The sequence below is a fragment of the Macaca mulatta genome, chromosome 6 (assembly GCF_049350105.2).
Source record: "Macaca mulatta isolate MMU2019108-1 chromosome 6, T2T-MMU8v2.0, whole genome shotgun sequence".
Taxonomy (NCBI): domain Eukaryota; kingdom Metazoa; phylum Chordata; class Mammalia; order Primates; family Cercopithecidae; genus Macaca; species Macaca mulatta.
The window spans coordinates 36,907,153-36,934,886 of NC_133411.1; the positions used below are offsets into that span (position 1 = coordinate 36,907,153).

Here is a 27,734-nt window from a genome sequence, read left to right on the forward strand (position 1 = left end):
ATGAGGCCATATTAAGAAGGTTTTTGACTGGCATACAGGTTCGGGGGAGTCTGAGTTGTCTGTGCCATGGTCTCAGACTTCTGCCCTGTATACCTAGGCAGTAATATAGTTCATGTGTACTATATGTACCTGAAAAGTTGTGTGGCAATCAAATTTTCACAAATAGAATCCTGTTTTACATACACTAAGAAAGGACCTACTTTATTCTTTAAACAAGAGGTCAGCAGACTTTTTCTACAAAGGGATAGTAAAGATTTTATACCTTTTGTACCATACAATCTCTAACCCATCTACTCAGCTCTGCCATTGTAGCATAAAAGCAGCTGTAGATGATACACAGATGGGTGAGGCTATATTCCAATGAAACATTATTTGCAAAAACAGGTGGTAGACTAAATTTGGTCCCAAGGCTTACTTGGGGAAAAAATGATCTTTTGAAAAAGAAAAAAATAAATAAATAATTTTTAAAAAATTGGTCCCTAGGTCATAGTTTGCCAACTTCTGCATTACATTAAACAAATAATTCTTGAATGTCTACTATGATGCATAAGATATGAGTAAATACCAGGGATACACAGAGAACAAAAGAGAAAAACTGCTATTCTTGTGAAACTTGGAAGTTGGAGGTAAGCTATTTAAAATAGACCTACGATAAAGTACTTCATATAGTGCAGACTGTTTCTTTAAAGCAAAACTCACTCCAAACAACCAATTGATTCACTTTGTAAGTTTGAGTTTTTGTCTTCAGATTCTTTTAAAGTGGGCCCTTAGGCACGGTGGCTCACGCCTGTAATCCTAGCACTTTGGGAGACTGGGACAGGCAGATCACTTGAGGTCAGGAGTTCGAGACAAGCCGGCCAACATGGCGAAACCCCATCTCCATTGAAAATCCAAAAATTAGCCCAGCATGGTGGCATTTGCCTGTAGTCCCAGCTACTCAGGAGGCTGAGGCAGGAGAATTGCTTGAACCTGGGAGGTGGAGATTGCGGTGAGCCAAGATCATGCAGTTGTACCCCAGCCTGGGCAACAGAGCAAGACTCTGTCTCAAAAAAATAAAAATTAAAAAAATAAATAAAGTAGCCTCTAGCCTAAGATAGCTTGAGCCTAGGTGTGAATCTACTGCCTTACTTTAAAGTAAGCGCAGTAAGTGTGGGGGCTGCAGGGAATATCCAGGAGGAACAATAATTTCAGGGGCTCTCTCTCTTCATGTCCTTTACCTCTGCTTACAGCAGCAATATTTTTACTCAGACTTCCTGTTTCTGGAACTTGCCTTCTTTTTTGCTGTGTTTATACTTCCCTTGTCTGTGGTTAGATAAGTATAAAGCCCTAGATCTAAGCTTCTCTGTCTTCCTCCCTCCCTCCCTTCCTCTTCCTCTCATTCATTTCATACACACTGGCTCACACATCTCTCTCTCTCTTTCTCTCTCAGAATGACAATTCTAGGTACAACTTTTGGCATGGTTTTTTCTTTACTTCAAGTCGTTTCTGGAGAAAGTGGCTATGCGCAAAATGGTGAGTCATTTCTTACTTTTCTTATGGATTTTGGATTATCTGTAGCATGGTTTCAGGCTACTCAGTTCCGTAACAGACCTGAGTCAGGCACTGGGTTGGAGTGGAGTTTGAGAATTGACTACATATTCAGTCATTTTTTTAGATGTTCTAACCACCATGACAGGGGGCAGGGGGTCAATACTATGGGTGGTTTATAAGACCTCAGAATTCTCAAGAAGGAATGCATTTCACTCCCAAGTGTAGATCTTAAATGTTGAATGATTCCTCTGCTCTTACAAAAGGAACACTCATGTAGATGCTATGACTGTGCTTATAGGAAAATGTCCAAAGTCATTTTACTTTGTCAGGAGATCAAATTGGATTCATTTTGTTTGACTTTTTAAGAAATCCTGAAAGCATAACTTTCAGGATGAGATAATGTCCAGAAGCAATCAATAGCTTTGTCTGCATTGACCAGTGCTATATCCTCAACACCTAAATCAGTGGCTAGAATATAGTAGACATCCAATAACTTTTGAAAGTGTTTTCAAAGTACTTTAGTTTTGAGAGATTTATGTGAGATTTTAAGTAAATAACTGACTAGAGAAAGATCTAAATAAGTTTACTCATTGCAATACACTGAATTGCCTCTACACCAACAAATTGGCCATATGTAATGATTCTCTTTGGGATCTAAAAAACTTAGTACCGAGAAGCCAACCCTGCCCATATATAAACACATTGTAATTATAACAAAACTAGACAGAAGTGTCTAACAGCAGCAGGAGACATGTGGGAATTTAGACAATCAACTTGCTCCTGCAAATTAAGCCCTTTCACTTCAAGAGTTAAAGAGTATTTGCCTGTAGACAATATCAAACACATCAGCCTAATGACTCAGCTTATATATTTTGAGTCATGTTATTACGAAGGATGGAAATCCCTAGAATTTTCTCATTAAGGGAATTGTCAAAGAATTTGACATTTTTTACAGTGTATGACTCACTTTATGGGGGATGATCATTATTCTATGCTAAACATTGCCTTGGATTTCCACAAAGACTGATGTGTGGCAGGAAACATAAATCTTACTCTCTTTGGTGTCATCTATACTCACTATTTCACCATGGTGATCATACTATTTTTAAAATATATAAGAATTCTAGTTGAAAGCTGAGTTTCACTTCAACTTTTTAAGTTTCAGATTTTTTAGAAGATGTATAATTACCCTATTCACATGATTACATCAAAATACTTCCCAGTTTGGGGTATAAGGAATTCACATTCAGTTGCTGCTTGTCGAAAGCTGTCAATTTTCTGATCATCACAAGGATGATCAAGAGAAGAAAGGTACACTTTTTAAAAATCCAAATCATTTACACTATTAATCAACTAACTCCATTTCAGTAGGAAGAAGACTTCTAAATGACACTGGCTTGCCTATGATACATATTCCACAAAATTTAAATTTTTATGGATAAATATGTCTAGATACCTATTTAAATATGAATAATATTAATTATTGAGCATTTAAAGAATAATAGATTAACTCATTATTCAAAAGCTCCATGTAATTTCAAAACCATAGTGATTATAACACCTTCAATTGACATAAACTTTTTAAAGAGAAGCTCAAATGTTTCATGTACATTTTCAGAATTAGAATTCTTATTTTACCTTTTCATTACTTATTTCTCAGAAAATATTATACTCATAGCTAATCTCTATTAAATCCTTACTGTGTTCTAAGCTGCCTTTTTGTATATATCCATTCAGTGATTGCTCATAGCATGAGTTTACATATTAGAACACATGTTTTAGAGAAGTTGCCTACCTGACAGAGGACCACAGGTAGACTACACAGACTGAATTTAAATGCACATCTGTCCAGCTCTGACACCAGAGGTCTTAACCACTGTGTACATTAACTACTCTTAGCCAAGAATTTTTCAGCTCATGTCATGCAGAATATTCTCTTTGTAAAATGCCATCACATTTTATAAGTCATTGAAGGGAATTTTTCTGGGTTACAAAGGAACTCTGCCCAGTAATATCTACTGAAAAGTCAGTGAGCTGCTTCCTAAAACACAGCCATTTTAGGTGCAGGAAACAGGGTATAAATGGCTCTTTGTATATTGTATGCTTTGCCAGACTGAGTGGAAGTGGGAGTCCTTTGTTTTGTGATGTGGGTGCCGGCATCTGCTAGAGCGTGCCATCTCTATTGAACAATCGTGAAGACAAAGATGGCCCACAGGATGTCTGAATCCAAATAATAATCTATGTTCTGTGTATAGGATTGGTGGAAGAGAAAATGTCAGGACAGTGTGAGGAGTGCCATGTAAAGTCAGAACCACTGCGTTTAGAAAGCTATCACTGCACAGGGAAGAAATCTAAGTCTACAAAATTAGCGGGCTGCCTCTCATTATTTCATGCTGTCATCAGAAGGAGGGCCATACCCTGCTGAAATTACATAAAGAGTTTCGTTGGTGGCAGAGCTGTGAGCTGGATGGATTCTGGGAATGGCCAGAAAGATAAATGCCTGTGGCTGTGAGCAGCGCCCACACCTATGGTCTAGCTAGGACTGTTTGAGATTTGTTGCTTTGACTGAGCCAATCTGTCATTCAACTGGTTGGTCCATTCACAATCAGCTTTACTAACTTTCCCATTTTCCCTACTGAGTTATTTAAGTAAAGAAAGTGCTGTTCCAACAGCCCTTGGTCTCTGGGACACTCAACTGGGATTCGATTTTAGTATATTCTGTTTCCAGTGTAAAGCCTTGGAAGCATCTAATTTCTAGTACCAGTGAACCAAAAATACATGGACGCAGTCCTAGGCTCACACTTGAGCACTCTGAGAATGGCTTTGCTTGCTCTGGATTTTCTCAGGTCCCAGTGGTTGTACACTTTCTGACATATTTATTCCAGCCTCACTTTGCTATCATGTAAAACATACATACAAAACGCAGATTTCATTATAGGGTCTACAACTCAGCTTAAGAAACCAAATACTATGTGTGACAGATTACACTTTCCAAAAGTAATAGCAAAAAAAAAAGAAAATTTTTGGTTCCCCACTTTCTTCCAGAATCCTGCTAGAATCTATAAGATACTGTGTCTATAGAAGAATCTATAAGAGGAGAAGCAGTATGTACAATATTCACAGGAAGTTTCACCAAATCTGAGTCCTGCCAGATCTAATTTTTTTCCTAACCATATTTGTCTCAGTCAGTAGCTTAAGACAATGGAGATAATCAGTGCCACTTTTAGTTGGGATGCCTTTTTAGGCAAGGGAAAGTGATCTCTTAAAAAAGCAAAATTCTGACTGCAAGATAGCTATCATTGTCCTTCATTTAAGAAAAAAAGATACTAGGGAGGGAATAAATTATGATTTGTAATAAAGTCAAAAGTGAGATTAGGTAGCATGGGGATAATGGAAATAAAGTGTCTCTTCTTTGAAATATAGGGACAATCAATGTAACAAATGTAGTAGAAGAAACTCCAGTTTAAATACAGAAAAAAAATGTGTTCAGTGCCTCTGGTTCTTTAACTCAGAAATATTTGGAGGTTATTTACTCATTATGATGGATTTTTTTTCTATTGGGAAACTCTGTTAGCATTGAGCATTTTTGTTTTTTGTTTTTTGTTGGTTGGTTGGTTTTGAAGCATTTTTCTTGTCTTCACCCTTGGGCTTTCCTTCCTTAGATAATACATAATCCATTACTACTGCATGTCTGCCACGGAGTCTGCTATTTTATTAAGGTCATGCCATATTTCAAAAGGATGCATTTATTTGTTTCATTAACAGCTGCATGTTTGTTCCTCCCCAGGAGACTTGGAAGATGCAGAACTGGATGACTACTCATTCTCATGCTATAGCCAGTTGGAAGTGAATGGATCCCAGCACTCACTGACCTGTGCTTTTGAGGACCCAGATGTCAACACCACCAATCTGGAATTTGAAATATGGTGAGGGATGGTGGTTTTAATGGTTGCTTAGGCATCCTCTGTCTCTCTTTTCATGTGTTGTTTTTAATAGCTGCAAAAGAAAGAATATGTGGCCTAATTAACAAATGTTAACATCTAAGGAATTCCCAACAGCCTCCTGAAACTGCTTGTCCTTCACCAAAAACACTCGTGCAAAGCTACTCTCATGGTCCAACTTTCAGATCCTGAGGCTCAGTCAAATGACACTCTGGATCTTGGGGATCCCACATCCCTCCCAACTTCATGTCAGAATTTAAAACCTGCGTCTCCTTCAACATGCCTCACCAAAAATCTGTTTGCCCAACATGAGACAATCCAGTGTCTTCAAGTTGCATCTGAGAGTTAAACTGCGTTGTTTCCAATCCCAATACCAGTGCTTACTAGCTTTTTGACCAAGAGAAAGTTATGTGATATATCTATGCCTCAGTTTCCTCACCTGTAAAATGAGATAACCTGCCTCACAGGAAGGTTGTGATGGTTAAATAGTTTCATCATGTAAATCATTCCAAATAGCCAGTGAATAACGAGTAATGGGAAAGCAACATTAAATTATAATTCTGTGAATATTGACCTAACTTCTACCATCTTGACACAATTTGACTTCAGATGATCCTCTCAATGTATATTTTCCAAAAATCGACAGGAACAAGTTGGCATTTTTTTTCACAAGGTCTCACAGAAAAGGCAAAGAAAAAGAGTCTTTGATTTGAAAGTTTACTGAAGGTCTCAGGGAACTTTATCTTCTCCTTCCACCATAAGTCATCTCTTGTTGCCAAGGGTTACTATCTCTGGTGATTTGAGACACTACTCTAACTTGAAATTCTGATGTGAGGCTATCTCCAAATTCGTATCCGAATGACCTAATTTTTACTTAGTGTCCTAGTGAGCAAAGTAAATCAAGATCCACCAGTAGTAATAGAAGGCTTCCTACATTCCATAGACACTGAGACAATTCTCCACAGTCCATAGTCCAAACAAGCCCTGAATTCCTGTTTATGCTAATTTATGGGAGCTTCCTGCATCTATTCATTGCAGCGCTTCCTGCTGCAGTCCTTAGATAAACATGCTCTTGGACTTGAGTAGTGTACTGTGTTCTCCGTCTGCCTCTGTTCACTTCCCTAACACATTTTCCAGGAATAAAATATGTCAAAAGAACCGGAACCTGTTCACTGTCCACAATCTAGGCTGGAAATGGATTGCACTAAAATAGCCGAACAACTCATTCAAACAATGCACTCATTTTCATGGGCAAATCACTCTCCCACACAGAGGTTTGACTTTGGCTTTTTGACTGGTGGGCTGAGTGTTCATCCTGGTTTCTCTCGGCCAAGCTGAGGTTGACCTTTCTGTTCACTTTCATTCACATCATATTTGACCACTTCCTTGCCCACTTGAACACACTTACCCTTTAACATGTCTTTTGATTTTTCCTGTCATATTGTAATTGTAATCTGTCCAGAGCCTCCTCTATTTGGGTTTTCCAATTGGATTCAGGTATTTCAGTTGGAAAGGGACTGCCTTGAGAAATATTTTCAGCAGAAAATATAAGTATGAGTTCTTTAATAGATTAACTCCTGGAGTTCAGAGCCCTTAAAAGGATGCCCAGTTTCACAAGACAGCCATACAGTCATCCTTGATTGTCCATTGCTCATTAATTTCATTCTCAAAAACATGGGAATGAGCTGAGAATACCATTTTAGATCCCCCTTAAATTCCCAACAGTGCCAGAAACTTGCTACAGGTTGGGGCCTGTAATTGGATATTTCACACATACTTTCCTTACAAATATATTCTATACTCAAGGATTGAACTAAAAGTTTTGTCCTAGCTTCTCTACAACCCATGTTTACCTAAAATTCAGAAATGGGACCCCGCTCCCAGTCTCCCCTTCTAGATTTATTTATCAAATCGTGACATTGCCATCTTCAGATCTTTCCACCTGATGTTTGTCCTAAGCTTATTCCCTGGTATCTGTCTACCTTACCCAAAAATTCAGTTTTTATTTTTATCCTGTTCCAAATGGGAAAGCCCATCTACCCCAACAAGGAACACAACTCCCTAGTAACTTTGAAACACACACACATACACGCATACTCTTTAAAGCCTAAACAATTGCATACCCTAAAAGATAGCAGTTAACAAAACTAACGATTTGGGAGAACAGTTTTAAGGAATGTCCCCAAAGTAATCAATATATTTTGCCAGTTAACTAACTTAACATTTCTTCACCAATCTCTAGTTTTCATGACCATAGGAGCTTAACCAGTCACTCAGACCACAATAAACCAAAGGTGAAAGATTCTGTACCTGAAGCTGGGGCACTCTCCCCTGTGTTTAACCTCCTGGCCAGCTCACCCGAAGCTAGACAAACATGCTTCTCTTTTTCTGCTGAGTCCAGGAGCCGTTCTCGAAAGGACTCATTTGAGCACATTTAGAGAAGAGTGTACACACATCCAGTTCACCAAGGAAAACCAACACACATTGTGGGTTGTAGGTAGTAAAAGGCCTTCCTAGAACACACTCCTTAGGATTTAAACAAAATTACATCTGGTTAATGGAAAGAATTCTTTTATATACTCACACTTACCCAGAGGAACTTTTTTCTGCCCAGATCTTCACTTCCAATTTGACCCAGTTATGCCTCTTTAGAGCTATTTGGCTGAGCTTAAAGAGCACATAGGAAAAACAAATTGGTAACTGTGTTTATCACAGAAGAGGAAAATTAAATTTAGGGTTAGGAAAGGAAAATAACCCTAGGATTTTACTTTTATTCTATCTTTACAATGAGAATATATACCTTTGTTACTTCTTTAATTTTTACATTATTTATTTATTTTTGTTCACTTTCTTGTTTGATTACAATGGATTTTAGGGGTAAAATTTATGTGTGGTAAAATGCACAAAACTTTAGTGAATTTTGAGAAATGTCTAGGACGTGTAGCCATTCCAACAGTAAAGATATAGAACTTTTTTTTTTTCCCTAGAAGGACGCTTCATGTTCCCTTCCAGTCAATCTTCATATCCCAGGAGCAATCATAATTCTCAATTTTATTACCCTTTGGTTTTTGCCTGTTTCTGATAGTTCTTTTTAATAGAATACTCTTTATTCTTTTCTGTCTTCTTTCATTTAACACGGTGTTTGTGAGAGTTAGCCATGTTGATGTCCATCTCATAGCTCATCTTTTCAATTGCTGAATAGTAATTCCACTGTATGAATATACCACAAATTTTTAATTCTTTCTCCTCTTTATGAATATTTGTGTTTTTTCAAGTTTGAGACTATTCTTTTTTAGGTTGCTGTTCACATTCTTGGACAAATCAGTTTGTGAATATGTATTTTCATTTCTCTGGGGTATAAAACCTCAGAATGGAATTGCTGTGTCACAAAGTAAGAGGGTATCTAAGTTTATAGGAAACTGCCCAACAGTTTTTCAAAGTGGTTATACCATTCTACTCTCCTCCCCGCAATGCATGAGAGCTACACATCATTTGCAACATTTGAGTTTGGGATAGTATCTCACTAGGCTTTTAATTTGTATTTCTCAAATAACAAATGTTGAACATCTTTTCATATACTTGGTCATTTGCATGTCTTCTTTGGGTTAGAATCTGTTAAAATCATTGAGTTATTTGTCCTTTTATTATTGCTGGATATGAGTTCTTTATGTATTCTGTATACATTTCCTTTGTCAGATAGATGTATTGCATCTATTTTCTAGTCTGAAGTTTGCCATTTTATTTTCTTAACGGTGCATTTTAATAAGCAAGAGTTTTTTTTGTCTTGATGGAGTCTAATATATCATTCATTTTCTTTTATATGTAGTGCTTTTTGTATCCTTGCTAAGATACCTTTGCCTACTCCCAAAATTGGGAAGATATTTTCTTATGTTTTCTTTTAAATATTCTACAATTTTAGCCTTCATATTTAGGTTAATATCCGACATATAATTAACCCTATATAACTATATGGAACTAGGGTTTATATTTTCTATACATTTACTCAGCTGTTTCAAATAAATTGGTTGAAAATGATGTGCTATGACTCCATTGAATTTATTGGGTGCCTGCATTTAAAAATCCATCAACATTATATGTGAGTCTATTTCTGAATTCTCTGTTCTTTCTATTGGTCAATTTATTTATCCTTATGCCAGTACTAAATTGTTTTGATTATCATAGCTTTATACTAAGTTTGAAGTCGGGTTTCTGAGGCTTCCATTTTCCAGTGTTGTTTTGGCTATCATGAGTTCCTTGTATTTCCACATAAATTTTAGAATCAGCTTGTCAATTTCTTAAAAAATTCTACTGAGATTTTGAGTAATATTATATAGGCCATTTTGGGGAAAATTTCATGTTATCAATATTGAATTAGCTAGTCCATAAACATAGCTCTCTATTTATTTAGATTTCTTTTAAAACCTGTCAACAATGTTTTGTCGTTTCTAGTGCAAAGACCTTGAACATCTTTTATTTCTAAATATTTTATGTATTTATTTATATCATAAATTGAAATATCATTTTTAAATTTTATTTTCTAATTGTTTGATGCTAGCCTATAGACATATAAACTTACTTTTGTATAATAGCCTTGATAACTCACTTTATTCATTTCTGTAGTTGTATTGAATATTCTTTACCATTTTCCACGTGAATAAACACGTTGTCTGCAAATGCTGGAAGTATTTTTTCCTTCTTTCCAATCTGGATACATTTTATTTGTTTCTCTTGCCTTATGCATTGGCTAAAACCTCTTGTACATCACTGAATAGAAATGGTGAAAGTGGATATCCCGTCGTGTCGTGGTCTTAGGGAAACAATTCGTGTTCACAATTTCAGCATTAAATATGATATTAACTATAGGCTTTTGTAAATGCGCTCTATTGGGTTGAGGAAGTAACTTTCTATTTCTTATTTGCTGTGAGTTTTTAATATGAATAGATGCATTCATGTTACTAAGTTATGCTTTGAATGCATCAGTTGACTATAACCAGGTTATTTATGTCTTCTAGTCTGTTAATGTGGCAAATTATATTGATTAATTTTTGAATGTTTAACCTGCTTTGGTTTCCTGAGATATGCCCTACTTTGTCATTATGTATTAAAATTACTGTGTTAGTATTTTCTGGTAAAATTTTGCTTATACATTTTGAGGGATATTTGTCTATCAGCTTCTTTTCTGTAATATTTTGGCCAGGTTTGGGTACAAGGATTAAGCTAGCTTCAAAAAATAGGTTGACAAGGGTCATTCCTCCTCTAGTTTCCAAAAGAATTTGTGTCAGATTGGCATTATTTCTTTCCTTATACATTTGATAGAATTTACCCGAATATAACCATCAGGCATAGAGTTTTCTTTGTGGGAAAGTTTACTGATAATAAGTTTAATTTCTTTGAGAGAAATATAACTCTTGAAATATTCCATTTCTATGTGGGTCAGATTTACTAATTTGTGTTTACGAAAACATTTTCATTACATCTAAGTTATTATATACATTAAAATAACATTTAAAATTTCCTTATTGTACCTTTAACATCTGCATGTTCTATAGTGATATCTCCTCTTACATTCCACATATTAGTAATTTATCTCTTTTGTTTTCTTAACCGGTCTTGTTAGGGTTTATCAGCCAAAATTACCTATGAAAATCCCTTACGTTACCCATTAAGTATATGTGATACTATGTATATAACCCTTTATACTATGTTATCATTTTCTTTAACTCGTTTTTAATCAATGTTTTTACGGCTCTTATTTCTCACATATATTCCTATGGAACAGCAAAAAAAAAAAAAAAAAAAAAAAAAAAAAAAAAAAAAAAAGCAATTACCTTTTTACCTGAACAAAGCATTTGTGTTTCAATGATCAATTATAAAAAATACAGAAATTTCCTATAATTTTATAAACATGTTTTGACTATTTCAGGTTCAATTGCATCTAATTATAAGTAAATCATCAGTAAGTATCATAGCAGCAGAAAGCCATATGATTTTAATTCATTATCTCTCATTCCTGAACATGCCTCCACTCACCCACCCACATACCTATGAACAGAGTTAAAGTCTAACATACATCAATGTGCATATGATACTATTCCATAGTATACAGGAACTCCTACCTGAATCAAGACATATCCCCTTTTTATTCCTACAGTGGGGCCCTCGTGGAGGTAAAGTGCCTGAGTTTCAGGAAACTACAAGAGATATATTTCATTGAGACAAAGAAATTCTTACTGATTGGAAAGAGCAATATATGTGTGAAGGTTGGAGGAAAGAGTCTAACCTGCAAAAAAATAGACCTAACCACTATAGGTAAGAAGTTGTATATAAGGGTATGGTTGTCATTTTGGGGATGCCTGAAAACACTGTGTCTGGACATTCTGTAGGTTAAAAGTAGACAAGTAGTGGAAACAATTGGCAATAGACAATAGCTAATTCCCTACTGCAAATTTTTTTAATAAATGAAAATTTTGAAATTTATACTTTCCTGCCATGAAAGAATTCTGAGGATCTTCAAACCCACCTGTGAAAGAGAGTGTTTGTGCAAATCTACATGAAGTGTCTAACTGGAGCTGGGTTTCTTGTCATCCATCCACAGGTGTCCTTTCCTTCCTTACCTGTTCTTTCCTTCCTCACCTGTCCTTCTTCTGAATTCTTTGTGGTATTCTCCCCAAATCCCCGAATAAGCTTAGCTAACTTGTCAAGTTATTTTTAAAAGTATATATTCCTTCTCTATTAGTCAGAGTTTTCTAGGAAAAAAAAAGGGAATCAATAGGAGAATGGATAGATAGATGATAGATAGATAGATAGATAGATAGATAGATAGATAGATAGATAGACAGATCGATAGATAATTGACAGGAGAGATTTCTATTAAGAAACTGACTTTTGTAGTTGTGGGAACTGGCAATTGCAAAAATCCATAAGGCAAGCCAGTAGGCTAGAAATGCAGGAAAGAGTGCAGTACTGAGTCTAAATTCCGCAGGGCAAGAAACTCAAGCAGATTTTCTGTATTGTACTCTTGAGACAGACTTCCTTCTTCTTCAAGGAACCTCGGTCTTTGCTCTAGAGGCCTTCTACTGATGGGGTGATGCCCACCACATCATGGAAGGCAATCTACTTTACTCAAAGTCTACTGATTTAAATGTTAACCATGTCTAAAAAAATACCTTTAGCATTCCCTATTCGCACCCACTTCAGCACTCAAAAAGAAAATTAAAGGTAAGAGAGCAATACTCATTAAAGACAGGAAAGAGTGAGAAATCTAGCTCAGCTTTGTCTCAGTTTTGTTTCACTAAGATGGTAAAATAGAGAGTTAAAGCAGAAGTTCCATGTGTGAACAATTAACTTGTGAAAAAGCAAATGTAGTAGAAAAGAGACATTAGGCAGATGGCTGTGCATGTTGGCCACACAGAAGCAGTGTTGGCCATGACAAGTGTGGGTCCTGATTAGTGGCAAAGGACCAGGGATGACAACAACAGGGTATATCTGAGGTTCTGAAAAAGTTGGGTTCTGATCATTTGGAGATGAGGCCTCTATGGATAGAGCACCATATCTAAAGTTTCACCATTTACATTGCAAATATACATTCACTTCTCTGAGAGTGAGCAGAGAAGGCAGAGGTTCTGGAGCATCAGGGGAGAGCCCATTCTTACAAAACTCCACACCAGCATGCAAGCATTTACATGCACATAATCACTAACAACACACCAAGAGTCTCCAGGTGACACCTGCCACCTCCAAATCCCCATATCCCACATGCTTAATGCACTTACAGTCTCCATCCCCCAGAAGACTGTAAATCTGACATGCCTCATCCGAACGGCAATGGGGAGAGGTACGGTACACACACTGCTGATAGCACAGGTCCTTTGGAAGGGGTGGTGTGAGTCCCTTCGGGCTATAGAAAGCACTCCTGGACAAGCAGGATGAGAGGTGGTGGAGGCATGTCTCACAGTAGCATCTCCTAGGTCCTAATGGGACACTTCATTAATGGAACTACCATTTAAGTGAATTTAAACTGGATGCTTCTGATTGAGCCCCAGAGCTAGCGCTCCCCTGCCACCACCTGCACCCTCACTTCCCCTTGTTTAGGTGTCTCCCAACCCAGTAAGGCTGAAGAGGGAAGCTTCCTGCCTTCCCACTTCTCTGGGCAGAGTAGATTGATATGATTGTTCAGATTGTACAAGGATGTATTCCCTCTAAAATATTGCTTGACGAATGAGACCCTTTTTCTAATTTGCTCAAAGAAATCATTTGGGCTTGAGGCAGAACTGTCCAGAGGGCACCAGGACCAGCCATTGTGATATGTAACAAGGTAGAGAAACAAAAGCTAAATGAAGAAGAGTGAGCCTCAGAATCAAAGAAATGAATTTGAATCCCTTTAAACCATTTTACAGGGACCTGAACATAATTAACTTCTCTGAAATTCAGTTTCCTTATCAATATGCTGGTGATAAGTGACTGTTGTTTGAAGACAGCGTAAGCAAAGCATGCAGTACTCAGGAGATGGGTTCTCCCTTTAATTCCTCTATTATTAAAACATGGGCACGGGGCAGGGGCTTCAGCTCAGAAGGCCTTGTTGAGAATGGAATGGAGGGCAGGAACCGGGGAGAGGGGCAAAAGCATTGGCAGCATTCTCTGTTGGGCTGTTGTCCACCCACTGCCTTTCCTCCTGCTTCCCTCTAGGTCCAGGGCATCTTTCCTTTTGATAAACTTCCCTTTTATAACGGATCCAAGGGTGAAAAACGAAGTCACTGCTTTTTTTTCAGTACCTCTAAGGCAAAGCAGCAGAAACAGGCAGTCACCACTATGAACAAGTGACTACAACAAGAACTGGGCCAAACTCTGCGTTTTATTGGGCTGGCAAGCAGCTCTAAATCCCAGCTCACACTCTACTGAGTGAAAGTTTGATGAACCCACATCCTCTTGTGAACAACTGCGCCCGAGATCAGTCATGCAAAAAGTAGCACCCCCATCCCCAGACAGCTAACTTCCCAGGCTGTGATCAATGAGCAGCCAAGAGGCCAGGACAGGGAAGTCTCAGGACCTTTCTAGGAAATCAATACCTTTCTCTGGGTTTGTTCTACCTGAAGTAATACTGATCTCCCTCCAACAGCTTAGCATGTGTGGAGCATTTGATTCTAACAGCAACTCTGCAAGGCAGGAAGGCAGTAGGAGGAAGCCCAAGAGGAATTAAGACATTCCTTCAGCATTAAGTCAGTGAGACTGACAGAGGGGACCCCCTGAGGCCACTCTGGAAGGTCTTAGCCAGGGCCAGGATGCAGACCCTTCATGTCACTGTAGCTGAGATGAGGTGCAAGGTTCACAGCATATAACCTAATTTTATTACAAGAATGAAGACTCAGAGTTTAAATACTCCTGCTTTGGGGCTCATTAGTAACAAGTTCTCCAATATTCAAAAGCAAAGAGGATGTGTTTTAGTGTAAAATTAACACAAGCTGCTGTAACAAATAAGCCCCCAAACATATGATATCTCAAACACCGTAAGTTTATTTCTCACTCACATCAGAGTCAAAATGGATGTTTCTAACCTGCAACTGGAGCTTCTCCAAGCAGTATTCAGGGCCCTTTCCATCCTGTGGCTCCACCGTCTGTAATGCAGGACTCCAAGTAGTGGAAGAGGGCACAGCCGAGGAGTCACATATGAGTGTGTGTCTGGGCCAGGATGGAAGTGGGTGTGCATTTCTTCTGCCCACTTCATTCACAAGGCCACACCCCACTGCAAGGGAGGCTGGAGAATGTGGCCTGGATTTAAACCCAAGAAGAAATGGTTTTCTGAATAGTTGGCCATTTACTGACACAAAAAGCGTCAAAGTGATTTGCAGAGGGGATGAATTTTAAATACTAGAATTATTTCCTTGGCTGCCCTTTAGACAGAATTTATTTCTTTTTCTTTTCCAGTTAAACCTGAGGCTCCTTTTGACCTAAGTGTCATCTATCGTGAAGGAGCCAATGACTTTGTGGTGACATTTAATACATCACACTTGCAAAAGAAGTATGTAAAAGTTTTAATGCACGATGTAGCTTACCGCCAGGAAAAGGATGAAAACAAATGGATGGTATGTAGTTCATCTACATTAATAAAATAAAAACTTATTCATGTTTTCTATTTTGTTGGCCTACTGGTGCATTTCCCCTGGGAGGACCCAACAATTTTGCTTTCAAAACCTACCTTCTACTGAAAGAAGCTCCCAATATTGGCCCCACAAAAACCTGGATCTTCCCTGGTGCATACTCTTCTAGCTCTGGTTATTTTTTCTGCTCTAATTTTGGTCTTCAGAATGTTTCTACATTAGTGAGATGGATAACAATAAAGATTGAGGCCAAATTAATCCTCTGTATTCAGGGGCCTCAAAAAGTATCATGTTTAGTGCCGCTTTCATAGGCAAATCTGGCAAAAATGTTTATCTGGTTATGATCACCAAGTCATAGCCACATTCTGGCTTATGGGATTCATGGGACCAGCATGAGGTAAGGAAGAGAAGCATAATGTTTGTCTCTGCTTTGTTTTTATTTTAAAGCCCAAGGTCTTTGTTTTTGAAGTAACAGCTTAATTTTTCTTCATAATCAGGAGGGTTACTTAGATGCTCTCTTCATGATTTGTTGAGGTTGGAATGATTTGGCTGTCCCTGAAATTTATTTTGGGGAGGAGGTGGCAGAAGAGTGGAGTGTACCAGGTTATGAGATTTCTCTTAACCCACCAGTCTAACTTTTGTTCTTTCTGCACCTCAGAGACGAAGAGGAGAGATGATGATTTCTCTTTCTCAAGGCCTTCTTATTCTTGCTGTCCTCTTTTTTCCGGCCAAGATTGGCCTTGTTTGTTTGCAGTAAGATGCAAGATGCCACTTGCATAAATGTAACACCTGCCCCAAACCACCTGCTCCCTCCTTCTACTTACCCACCCCACCCTTGATCCTGCCATCTTTCATTATTCATCTGAAAATTGCACCAATGGAAAAGCAACTTACTGGAGAAAGGAAGGATTATGAATAAATGCTTCCAGGACAATTAGTTAACTAAAAAAAAAAAAAAATTTTTTTTTTTTTCTTTGAGACGAAATCTTGCTCGGTCATCCAGGCTGGAGTGCAATGGCGCGATCTTGGCTCACTGCAATCTCCGCCTCCCAGGTTCAAGCAATTCTCTTGTCTCAGCCTCCCAAGTACCTGGAATTACAGGCACCCACCATCATGCCTGGCTAATTTTTGTATTTTTGTAGAGCTGGGGTTTCACCATGTTGGCCAGACTGGTCTTGAACTCCTCACCTCAGGTGATCCACCCACCTTGGCCTCCCAAAGTGCTGGGGATTACAGGCATAAGCCACCACGCCAGCCAAAAATATTTTAATTAAAAAAAATTATGATAAATGCCTAGCCGCCTTCATATAACAACAACAAAATAACAGATGATTTAAGGAAATTATATAAAAGTGAAACTCTAAACAAACTAGAAAAAATATAGCCAAATGTTTACATAATCTTGACATGAAGAAGAACATTCTAAGCATCAAAGCTGTAGAAGGAAGGAAAGGATTGAGACATGTGACTACATAAAATGTAGAGGCTTACATATGTCAACACACATAATAATCAAAAATCAAAAATGCAAATTTAAAAGTAGGCTTAAATTGCCACATAAACAGCTGATAGATGGTTAGTATCATTAATAGATAACAAACTCTTATAATTCATTAAAAAAATCACAATAGAAAAATGAGCAAAAAATTTGGGAACAATCTCATGAAATATGGAATAAATTCAATAAATACATGAAATGAACTAATTACCAAATAAATACAGATATAAATAACAATGGACTACTTTTTATCTATCAAATTTATAGAGTTTTTTTATCTTAAAGATAATACACTGTGTGGGGGAGGCTTTTGTCTCTATATCACTATTCACAATGTAAAATGGCATCTTTCTGGAGAGAAATGATTCCTGCTCACTAACCTAACCTAACCTAACCTTTCTTCTCCCCTTGATATGCGAAAGGATAGAGAGAAAAGAAGAAGATATTGAAGTGTGGAAAGGGAGAGCCTGGGCAGTGCCTAACTCACCTGAATAAGACCCATCATTTCACTCTCCTCCTAGACTACTCACAACATCCTTTATCAGCTCAGATTCTGTCCCTAATTTTGCTGTTGACTCCTTTACATATCAGAGCTCCTTATTCTAACAAATATGAGACAACCTTGAGAGAATGCTTATGGGACTAAAGGAATCCCACTTGAAATAATGTGGGAGATTTAGACAACACCTCTTTTCCCATCCTAAGAATGTAACTGCCCTCTACTCTCTAGCATGTGAATTTATCCAGCACAAAGCTGACACTCCTGCAGAGAAACCTCCAACCTGAAGCAATGTATGAGATTAAAGTTCGATCCATCCCTGATCACTATTTTAAAGGCTTCTGGAGTGAATGGAGTCCAAGTTACTACTTCAGAACTCCAGAGATCAACAATAGCCCAGGTAAGGAATGGTGGTAGAGTTTTTGTTCCCCCAGAGTGCTTTGCATGTCAAAGTGTGGGAGCAAGTGAGAGGAAGATTGTTGAAACTAACCTGCAAAATAGGACACCCCTTGAGGACAGTCTTACACTTTGTTTGGAGAATGACTTGCCTGCTATCTTTGCCCCTTTTGTAAAGAACAAGGAAGCAGAGGGAGCGGGGTCCTTATTACCTGAGAATTAGTACAGGCCATCTGTGTTCCTGGAAGCTGCCATACATTTTGAACAAAATCCCCACCCACTACCTCCAGTTAACCAATCTAGCCTGGGACCCCAATGGTTGCAGTCTTTAAGGCCCCTCTAAGAAGCACCTTTATTGGTGTCAGGTATGTGGACAGGTGTGGCTGTCCTTTTCCAGAAGGATGAAGATGTCCTTGGGACTGGAACTGAGAATGTCTAGGAACTGAGACATCCCCTCCCTAGAATTTGCAACAGGGGTGAACATCTCTTTCATCATCTCCTGCTCTGGCTTCTTTCCATTGGTAGAAAGTTAAGAAGGGAAGAGAACATTGGTACCTTTGATGCTAGATCACGTTTACATTTCAAGTGGCAGATGCTCTAGGCCTGGTCACCCAAGTCAATGCCTTTTAAACCAAACTCCCTCTATAAAGCTGTCACATCTTTCTGTTAACTCAAAAGCAACTTTCAGGAAGTAGTAAGTCGGCCCACATTACTAAGTAAATGCAAAGCATCCTGAGACCCTACCCCCACTGCATGGCTACTGAATGCTCACTACGATCTATTCTTGCTTTCCAGGGGAGATGGATCCTATCTTACTAACCATCAGCCTTTTGAGTTTTTTCTCTGTGGCTCTGTTGGTCATCTTGGCCTGTGTGTTATGGAAAAAAAGGTGACCTTCTTCAACTAATAAAAAGGGTGATTGTGTGGGATCACAGACAGTCAGAGCTTGAGTCCCATTTATTGATGAGAAAACCACAAAGGGGATTAAGGCATTTCACAAATTTAGTGCCCAATATCCCTACCTATCCTCAGTGAATTTCCACAGTTAATTTCATAAGAGGCAAAAATGTATAAACTGGACGTTAGGCAAACCCTGTCCCCAAAGTAAGAATTCTGTAATGCAATGTTTCCCAAGCTTTTCTTCCAGTATCTCCTAAAGGTTGCAGAAGCCATCATTCATGGCAAATGCACAATGCACTTGAAGTCTTGACTTTAAACATATAAATTCATGGGATTTTGTGTTCTAATCCATGCTAAGGCTATGTTTGTTTCATCATAAAAATGATGTTTTAAACAGGCACTTGTTAAGTTACTTACTATACTAGGAGAATGCCCTTGGCAGAAGGCTATATATTCCCAGGATTACAAATACCTTAATTTGAAAAGTACTGCCTTGAAAGTACTAAGCAATTTCCCTGGGTAACTTGAAAAATATTCCCCCACTTCCACCAAAATTAGCTGCCAGAGTTGCTGTCAGTAAAGGGAAGGAATAAAAAGACAACACTTAAATTGGAAGTAAACAACGGGGTCGAAATGTACTTCCATAGCTCCACCAAAACTACCTCCTTGCAAGCCTTGGTGTTCCTTCCCTCTAGGGCTTTTTCCCAGAGGTATATTATTGTCATGTCTTATTCACGGAATGGATTGATAGCAGTGGTCTCTGGTCCAACCCCTCCTTGAATTGATAGGGCACCGAGGCCCACAGAAAACCAGTCCCTTGACCATGGTCACCCACCTAATTGTGATAGAGCCAAGACTAGAAATCTGTTCTTCTGATTCCAGGCTTAGAGTAAGTGGGAAGACTCAGTGTGCCTGTGCCCTCTGCCATTCACTTCATCTATCAATGTTCTCTGATTTCAGAATTAAGCCTATTGTATGGCCCAGTCTCCCTGATCATAAGAAGACTCTGGAACATCTTTGTAAGAAACCAAGAAAGGTGAGTGCTTTTGGTGCTTAAAAAGTATTGTGTTGGCAACATCCTGGTGGCCAAGAATGATATTCCAGGACAAGGAACAGTTGAACCTCACCTTTTGGTATTTGATGCATCCTGTAACTAGGGTCCCTCCTAAGACCCTAGCTGTAGTAGGGAACTGAAATAAGATACACATCTCAGAACTTCTGGGCTCCCTGGGGCTGGAGGTCACACCAGTGGTCACTTCAAGTCTTGAAGTGTCTCAGAAGTTCCAGAAGCAAAGAGTCCATTGAGGAATATGCAGGCAATTCTGTGACATTCCCTGTCAGAAAACTCTTTAGACCTACTCTGGAACTGAACATTTGGTGGTGTGTCTCTCTGGTGCCATCTTAATGCCTTTTCTGCTTTTTCCATGCAGAATTTAAATGTGAGTTTCAATCCCGAAAGTTTCCTGGACTGCCAGATTCATAGGGTGGATGACATTCAAGCTAGAGATGAAGTGGAAGGTTTTCTGCAAGATACGTTTCCTCAGCAACTAGAAGAATCTAAGAAGCAGAGGCTTGGAGGGGATGTGCAGAGCCCCAGCTGCCCATCTGAGGATGTGGTCATCACCCCAGAAAGTTTTGAAAGAGATTCATCCCTCAGATGCCTGGCTGGGAATGTCAGTGCATGTGATGCCCCTATACTCTCCTCTTCCAGGTCCCTAGACTGCAGGGAGAGTGGCAAGAATGGGCCTCATGTGTACCAGGACCTCCTGCTTAGCCTTGGGACTACAAACAGCACACTGCCCCCTCCATTTTCTCTCCCATCCGGAATCCTGACATTGAACCCAGTTGCTCAAGGGCAGCCCATTCTTACTTCGCTGGGATCAAATCAAGAAGAAGCGTATGTCACCATGTCCAGCTTCTACCAAAACCAGTGAAGTGTAAGAAACCCAGACTGAACTTACCGTGAGTGACAAAGATGATTTAAAGGGGAAGTCTAGAGTTCCTACTCTCCCTCACAGCAAAGAGAAGACAAAATTAGCAAAACCTCACTACACAGTCTACAGGATTCTGAAGCCTTGCTTTGACCACTCTTCCTGAGTTCAGTGGCACTCAACATGAGGCAAGAGCATCCTGCTTCTACCATGTGGATTTGGTCACAAGGTTTAAGGTGACTAAATGATTCAGCTGTTTTTTTTTTTAAGAGGAAGCAATGAAAGAGTAAAGAAAATGAATGAGGAGTGAGGAAGGCAGGAAGAGAGCATGAGGGAAAAGAAAGAAAGGAAAATAAAAAATTATAGTTGCCATTATTAGGATTTAATATATATCCAGTGCTTTGCAAGTGCTCTGTGCACCTTGTCTCACTCCATCCTGACAATAATACTGGGAGGTGTGTGCAATTACTATGACTACTCACTTTTTTATAGATCATTAAGTTCAGAACTAAGGAGTTAAGTAACTTGTCCAAGTTGTTCACACAGTGAAGGGTGGGGCCAAGATATGATGGCTGGGAGTCTAATTGCAGTTCCCTGAGCCATGCGCCTTTCTGTTCACTGAGGAATGCCCCATTCTTGAGTGCCAGGTCTCACTAGTAACAGAGTGTGCTTAGATAATTTATGATCCAAACTGAGTCACTTTGGAAAGTGAAAGGGGAACTTACATATAATCCCTCCAGGACAATGAGCAGAAACTAGGACTGCCCCCAGACAAGTGTGAACATACATATGGTCGCTTAAATTAAAATGATTATAAGAAAGAAAGAGGGGAAGAAATGGTCTTCTGGGTGTGAAGTCCCATGACCAGCCATGTCAAGAGAAGGTAAAGAAGGCAAGAAAAAGCCATGAAGCCCATTTGATTTCATTTTTCTGAAAATAAGCTCAAGAGGGAATAAATTAGAAACTCACAATTTCTCCTGTTTGTTACCAAGACTGTGATTCTTTTGCTGCTACCACCCAACCACATCCATCCATGATCTCAGAGGAACATGTCGCTGACCCTGGACAAGGGTACGTTTGATGAGTGAGAGGAGGCATGACCCCTCCCACGTGTATAGACACTACCCCAACCTAAATTCATCCCCAAATTGTCCCAAGTTCTCCAACAATAGATGCTGCCACAAACTTCAGGGAAAAAGAGTCACAAGTACATGCAATGAGTGAACTGACTGTGGCTACATTCTTGAAGATACACGGAAGAGACATATTAATGCTTGATATTTATCATCTTACCTTTCTTGGTCTAGATTGACTTACAATGACTAGCTCAAAGTCAAGGCAACTCAGTAATGTCAGCTCAGGGAAGTGCAGCAAACCCCTCTCCCACAGACCTCCAAACCCTGGCTGTTCACAGAACCACAAAGGGCAGATGCTGCACAGAAAACTAGAGAAGGGGTCATAGGTTTAGGGTTTTGTTTGAGATTTGTTGTTATTTTTTTTCTGTTTTGAATTTTCTTCTTTGTTCTGTTTTTACTTTATTTAGGGGGACTAGGTGTTTCTGATATTTTAGTTTTCTTGTTTGTTTTGTTTTGTGTTGTCTGTGAATGGGGTTTTAACTGCGGATGAATGGACCTTATCTGTTGGCTTAAAGGACTGGTAAAATCAGACCATCTTATTCTTCAGGTGAATATTTTACTTTCTGAAGTGCCCTCCTCTGCACCAGCAGTAATAAATACAATGCCATAATCCCTTAGGTTTGCCTAGTGCTTTTACAATTTTCAAAGCACTTCCATAAGCATTCCTTCCACCTCCTTGGTAGACATTTATGGAAAGCCTGCTATGTGTCAATCATAGTATTAGGCACAGGGGACCTAAAGACAAACAAAAGGATGGCATTCTGCCTCATAAATTACAAAACCTAATGAAAATGACAACTTGGTAAACAAATTATTGTTATATTATAAAATGCTATAAAAGAGGCATATTGAAAGTGCCCTGTTGGAGACAGGGCAAATGCCACAAAAATTATGTAAATTTCCATGGAGGAAAAGTAGAATCTGCCTGGTTTGCGGGCAGCAGAAGACATTTTTCATCAGTGGGCAGGTGTTCCTTTTGTAGAAATGGGAGTCAAATCTCAAATAGGAGGCTCTACAAAATCTCATGCCAAACCTAGGTCTCTGATACCTTATTCACAGAGGTTCTTTGAAGTATTTATTGTTACTTTCTTTGACTTACGGGAAAATTGGGACACAAGAAGACAGGTAAACTACCCAACCTCACACGTTAAGTCAGAACTGGGAGCCGTAATTTTGTATCCTTGGTATAAATAGACAATCTCTCGAAGAAATGAAGAGATGACCATAGAGAAACGTCGAGATATCTCCAGCTCTAAAATCCTTTGTCTCAATGTTGTTTGGCATATGTTTCATTGGAATTTAGTGTCTGAGCATCTGTCTGTTACTGCAGTATTTAAAATGCATGTGCTATAATCATATAATCATAACTGCTGTTAATTCTTGATTACATACCTAGGGACAATGTGTAATGTAAGATTACTAATTGATTCTGCCCAATCTCCTTTCAGATTTTATTAAGAAAAAAAATAAACCTCCTGATCAGAGACAATGTATTAATCAGAAGTGTAAACTGCCAGTTCTACATAGCATGAAATGAAAAGACAACTAATTTGGTCCAACAACGATGTCTGGGTCTAGGGCACCCTGGCTTATTTGGCTGATTTCCTACCAGCCTTTGCCTCTTCCTTCAGACAGTGGTTTCCATGGGAATTTGCTTCAGAAAAGCCAAGTATGGGCTGTTTCAGAGGTGCATACCTGTGTTTTCTTAGGTCTTCTAGAGGGGATACAAGACTTGGAACAGGTCAGGAAGAATATGTGGTAGAGCTCCTGGAAATGATGCAGATCAGGAGGCATTTTTGTCAGCTCCATGGTTTATTGTTGGGATTATTCTTTAAAATACCCATTGTTCACTACAGTGAAGATCTCTGATTTGACCATGTATTATCCACATGCATTACAAACATTTCACAGAGCTGCTTACTATATAGGTGTACAATGTATGTAACCATCTCATATTTAATTAAATGCCATGGAACTCTTTGTGGCTGTCTGTCTTCTCTGGAAACCGTGGCTAGAGGGATTCCCAGAATGGACCACACGTCTCTTCAGCCCCTGAAAACTCACCTCCCCATGTCCATGGAAAAAACTGTCTTCCGCAAAACCAGTCACTGGTCCCAAAAAGGTTGAGAACCACTGCACTAGAAGACAGCCTGCTAGTAGTTAAGTCTCAATGTGTCAATGTATTTAACAGAGAGAACAGAGTGTTGCTTCACTCAACAGGTGGTTCAATGGAAGCCCTGCATGGACACCTATTTCACTTGGTATACCTAGTCCCTACAGTCTGCAGAGTAGTGGCTGGAGATTAGGCTTGGAAGAATTGGTGGGGGCCAATGATTAAGCATTTGGCATGGCAGCCTAAGAAGTTGTCATCTATTCTGCAGAAAATAGAGGTGCTTGGCAGGATTTTAATCAGGAATGTGATGTGAAATATACATTTTCTGTGCATGTGTGTATCAGGTTTTAGGAAGGAATCTTAATTCAGTAGGATATAAATATAAAATAATTCTGACATTTCTTTAATTACTCATCTCCAAAGATGCTCCATTGAATATCCCTTTCTGAAGTAGATTACTTTAAGTGACCAAAGCTTAATTCATCTAGTTTTAAGATGCAGTCTTACATTCTTTTTTTTTTTTCTTTTTATTTTTGAGACCAAGTCTCTCTCTGTTGCCCAGGCTGGAGTGTGCAGTGGCATGATCTCGGCTCACTGCAAGCTCTGTCTCCTGGGTTCACACCATTCTCCTCCCTCAGCCTCCCAAGTACCTGGGAGTATGGGTGCCCACCACCATGCCCGGATAATTTTTTGTATTTTTAGTAGAGACAGGATTTCACCGTGTTAGCCAGGATGGTCTCTATGTCCTAACCTCGTGATCCACCCGCCTTGGCCTCCCAAACTACTGGGATTACAGACATAAGCCACTGCATCCGGCCACGCAGTCTTATATTCTAATTAAAGCCACACACACCCTATCATAGGCTTGTGATGAGGGGAACTTGGAAAGAAAGGAAGATAATAGCTTTTGTTCTCTTGACTCCTCCCCCTTCTTGGCCTTTTCCTCCTCCCTTCTTCCTCCTTTTTTCCTTTCCCCTCCCCCCTCCTACTTTTCTTGTTCTTGTTCTTCCTCTTCCTCCTTCTTTCTTTTTTTAACAGCTTAAAACACCACACATTTCCTCTCTCACAATCTCTGTGGGTCAGAAGTCTGGGCATGGCTTAGCTGAGTCCTCAGCAAGGCTGCAATCAAAATGTTGGCCCTGGCTTGCTTCTCTTTGGGAGGCTCCATTGGCAATGGGTCCATTTCCAAAGTTACTTAGGTTATGGCGGAATTTATTTTCTTGTGCTTGTAAAACTGAGCGCTGCAGCTTCCTGATAGCTCACTCTCGGCTCCTAAAGTTCACCCACAGCCTCTTGTCGTATGACCCTCTTCATAAGCTTTTTTTTTTTTTTTTTTGTGACAGAGTCTTGTTCAGTTGCCCAGGCTGTTGGAGTGCAGTGGCACGATCTCGGCTCACTGCAACCTCTGCCTCCCAGTTTCAAGAGATTCTCCTGCCTCAGCCTCCTGAGTAGCTGGAATGATAGGTACACGCCACCATGCCTGGCTAATTTTTGTATTTTTTGTAGTAGAGATGGGGTTTCGCCGTGTTGGTCAAGCTGGTCTCAAACTCCTGACCTCAGATGATCCACCCACCTTGGCCTCCCAAAGTGCTGGGATTACAGGTGTGAGCCACCGTGCCTGGCCCATAAACTTTCTTTCAACAAAAGCTTGCTTCTTCAAAGCCAGCAAGGGAGAGTGAGTCTACTAGCAAGATAGTGTCTTATATAAGTGATATAACCACAGTCATGACATTCCATCATATTGTCATATTCTTTTGTTTAGAAGCAAGTCAGAGGTCCCATCCATACTCAAGGGGAGGGGATTATACAAAGACAAGATTCTCAGGAGTTGGCCATCACAGGGGCCACATTAAAGCCTGGTTGACACACAAGCTAACTCAGTCATGCCATTTTTAGTTCAGTCTCTTGTTAAATCTTCAGTCAAATTCAGATGTCTTCTCCTTCCATTCTCCTGGGAGTTTTAGATACATGGTGGTATGAATTGAGTTCTGTCCCCCCAAAATTCGTATGTTGAATTCTTAACATGCAATAGCTCAGAATGTGACTTTCTTTGGAGATAGTTTCTTTAAATAGGTAATCAATTTAAAATGTCATAAGGGTGCAGCGTAATCCAGTATGACTGGCGTCCTCATAAAAGGAAAATTTAGAGACAGACATGCACAAGGGGAAAACATCATGTGAAAAATGAAGGCAGAGATCAGGGGTTATATTTTTAAAAGACAATAAGTATCAAAGATTGATAGAATATCATAGTAGCTAAGAAAGTGGCATGGGACAGATTCTCTCCCACAGCTCTCAAAAGGAACCAACCCTGCTGACACCTTGATCTCAAATTTCTAGGCTCCAGAACTGTGAGACAATAAATCTCTTGTTTAAGCCACTCAGTCTATGGTGCTTTGCTATCACCACCCTAGAAAATGAATGCACATGGTACTGGGAGAAGGAATCTGGGGCCATGTGACTTCTTTGGACTCCTCTGAGCTCTAGGCTTCTGTCTTGTCTGTGGATGGTATCCCCTGTGCTGTATCTACTGCTAATGTGTTAGGGCACATCATGTTCCTTTGAATGTGGATGATCCACATGCTGTCTATTAACTGGGTCTCCACGTGTTGTCGAGAAAGCTTCTTTCATCCTCTAGACCTCTCTGCCTCTTCAAGCATGGAAAGTAATTGGATCAAATGTCCTCTTTAGAATGATCCCCCTGGCAAAGGCAGAGAATAGGTCATATGACAGCCAGACTAGAGCCAGGACAGATGGACTTTTGTGACCTCTATACCCACTTAGGGGATGCCACAACCAGGTCCAAAGTGAGCCTGAGGCTAAGACCAAATTGGTCTTTGTGCCACCTTTTTCTCCTTGTCAGAAAAGCTCTTCCTTCTTCTCTCCCACCCTTCCATCTACCAGTACTTACTACTTACTAAATATCTGTTTCATTCCAAGAATAACAGATAGTAGAACCTGTGGGACTCCAGGGAAATCCCTAGGCCCCTGAAATAGAAGCTTATAGTTAATAGCTTTGTGAGTGTCTTGTTACTGATTGGCTGAGAGTTAGATAAGCTAGAGCTTGAGTGAAGGGCTTTTATCCTTTTCCTCCAGAACATCTTATAATAGGGAATCAGCCAGCCTGTCTGTCCCAAGGCCTTTGCTCTTGCTGCTCTCTCCATCTGAAATGTGGTTTCTCTGGATCTTTGTGTGGCTGGCTCCTTCTTACTCTCCAGGTCCTAGCTTCTATGTAACCTCCACAGAAGTGGTCTTTCTGATGAAAACAAGACCCTCCTCCTGATATTCTCTATCATACCTCCCTGTTTATTTCTTTCAAAACCCCTTCCTCAATATTAACTACCATTTATTAATCACTAATTCATTACTAATTATTAATATTAATTTATTTTTGCTGATTGTTCTTATTGCCTTTCTCTTATTCTAAAATTCAAGTTCCATGCAAGTTCCACTACCTATATTAATCTTGGAATAAAACAAATATTTAGTAAGTACTGGTAGATGGAAGGGAGGAAGAGAAGGAAGAGCTATTCTGACGAAAAGAAAGATGGCACAAAGATCCACTTGGTCTTAGCCTCAGACTCATCTTTAACCTGGTTGTGGTGTCCCCTAATCACAAAAGTCCATCTGACCCTGCCCTAGTCTGGCTGTCATATGACTTATCCCCCATGCCCACTGGGAGTATCTTTCTAAAGA

General features: G+C 39.4%; 1 protein-coding gene and 1 long non-coding RNA gene across 3 annotated transcripts; one reads left to right on the plus strand and one right to left on the minus strand.

Moving 5' to 3' along the window:
- The first annotated feature begins 1,145 nt into the window (after nt 1-1,145).
- On the plus strand, nt 1,146-23,905 carry IL7R (interleukin 7 receptor). Of its 2 annotated transcripts, XM_001092582.5 has the most exons (8): nt 1,158-1,512; nt 5,318-5,456; nt 11,623-11,780; nt 15,393-15,550; nt 17,794-17,962; nt 18,754-18,847; nt 19,819-19,894; nt 20,289-23,905. In XM_001092582.5, the coding sequence occupies exons 1-8, from the start codon at nt 1,431-1,433 to the stop codon at nt 20,790-20,792; spliced, it is 1,380 nt and encodes a 459-aa protein (XP_001092582.1). In that variant the 5' UTR covers nt 1,158-1,430; the 3' UTR covers nt 20,793-23,905. The 2 variants fall into 2 exon arrangements, with proteins under 2 accessions (XP_077860784.1, XP_001092582.1); XM_078004658.1 differs by lacking the exon at nt 18,754-18,847 and having other exon boundaries at nt 1,146-1,512.
- On the minus strand, nt 5,393-15,147 carry LOC144341394 (uncharacterized). Its single transcript, XR_013418299.1, has 3 exons — nt 15,023-15,147; nt 8,062-8,138; nt 5,393-5,526 (listed from the first exon to the last, which is right to left on the minus strand). It is a non-coding gene; the product is annotated as an uncharacterized LOC144341394 (long non-coding RNA).
- Nucleotides 23,906-27,734: the final 3,829 nt, after the last annotated feature.

Excerpts from the sequence above, each read along its gene's own strand:
- IL7R (XM_001092582.5), top strand. The coding sequence starts at position 1,431 with ATGACAATTCTAGGTACAACTTTTGGCATGGTTTTTTCTTTACTTCAA. Across the intron at positions 5,457-11,622 it reads AATCTGGAATTTGAAATATG|TGGGGCCCTCGTGGAGGTAA; the intron begins GTGAGGGATGGT and ends TTATTCCTACAG. Across the intron at positions 11,781-15,392 it reads AATAGACCTAACCACTATAG|TTAAACCTGAGGCTCCTTTT; the intron begins GTAAGAAGTTGT and ends TTTCTTTTCCAG.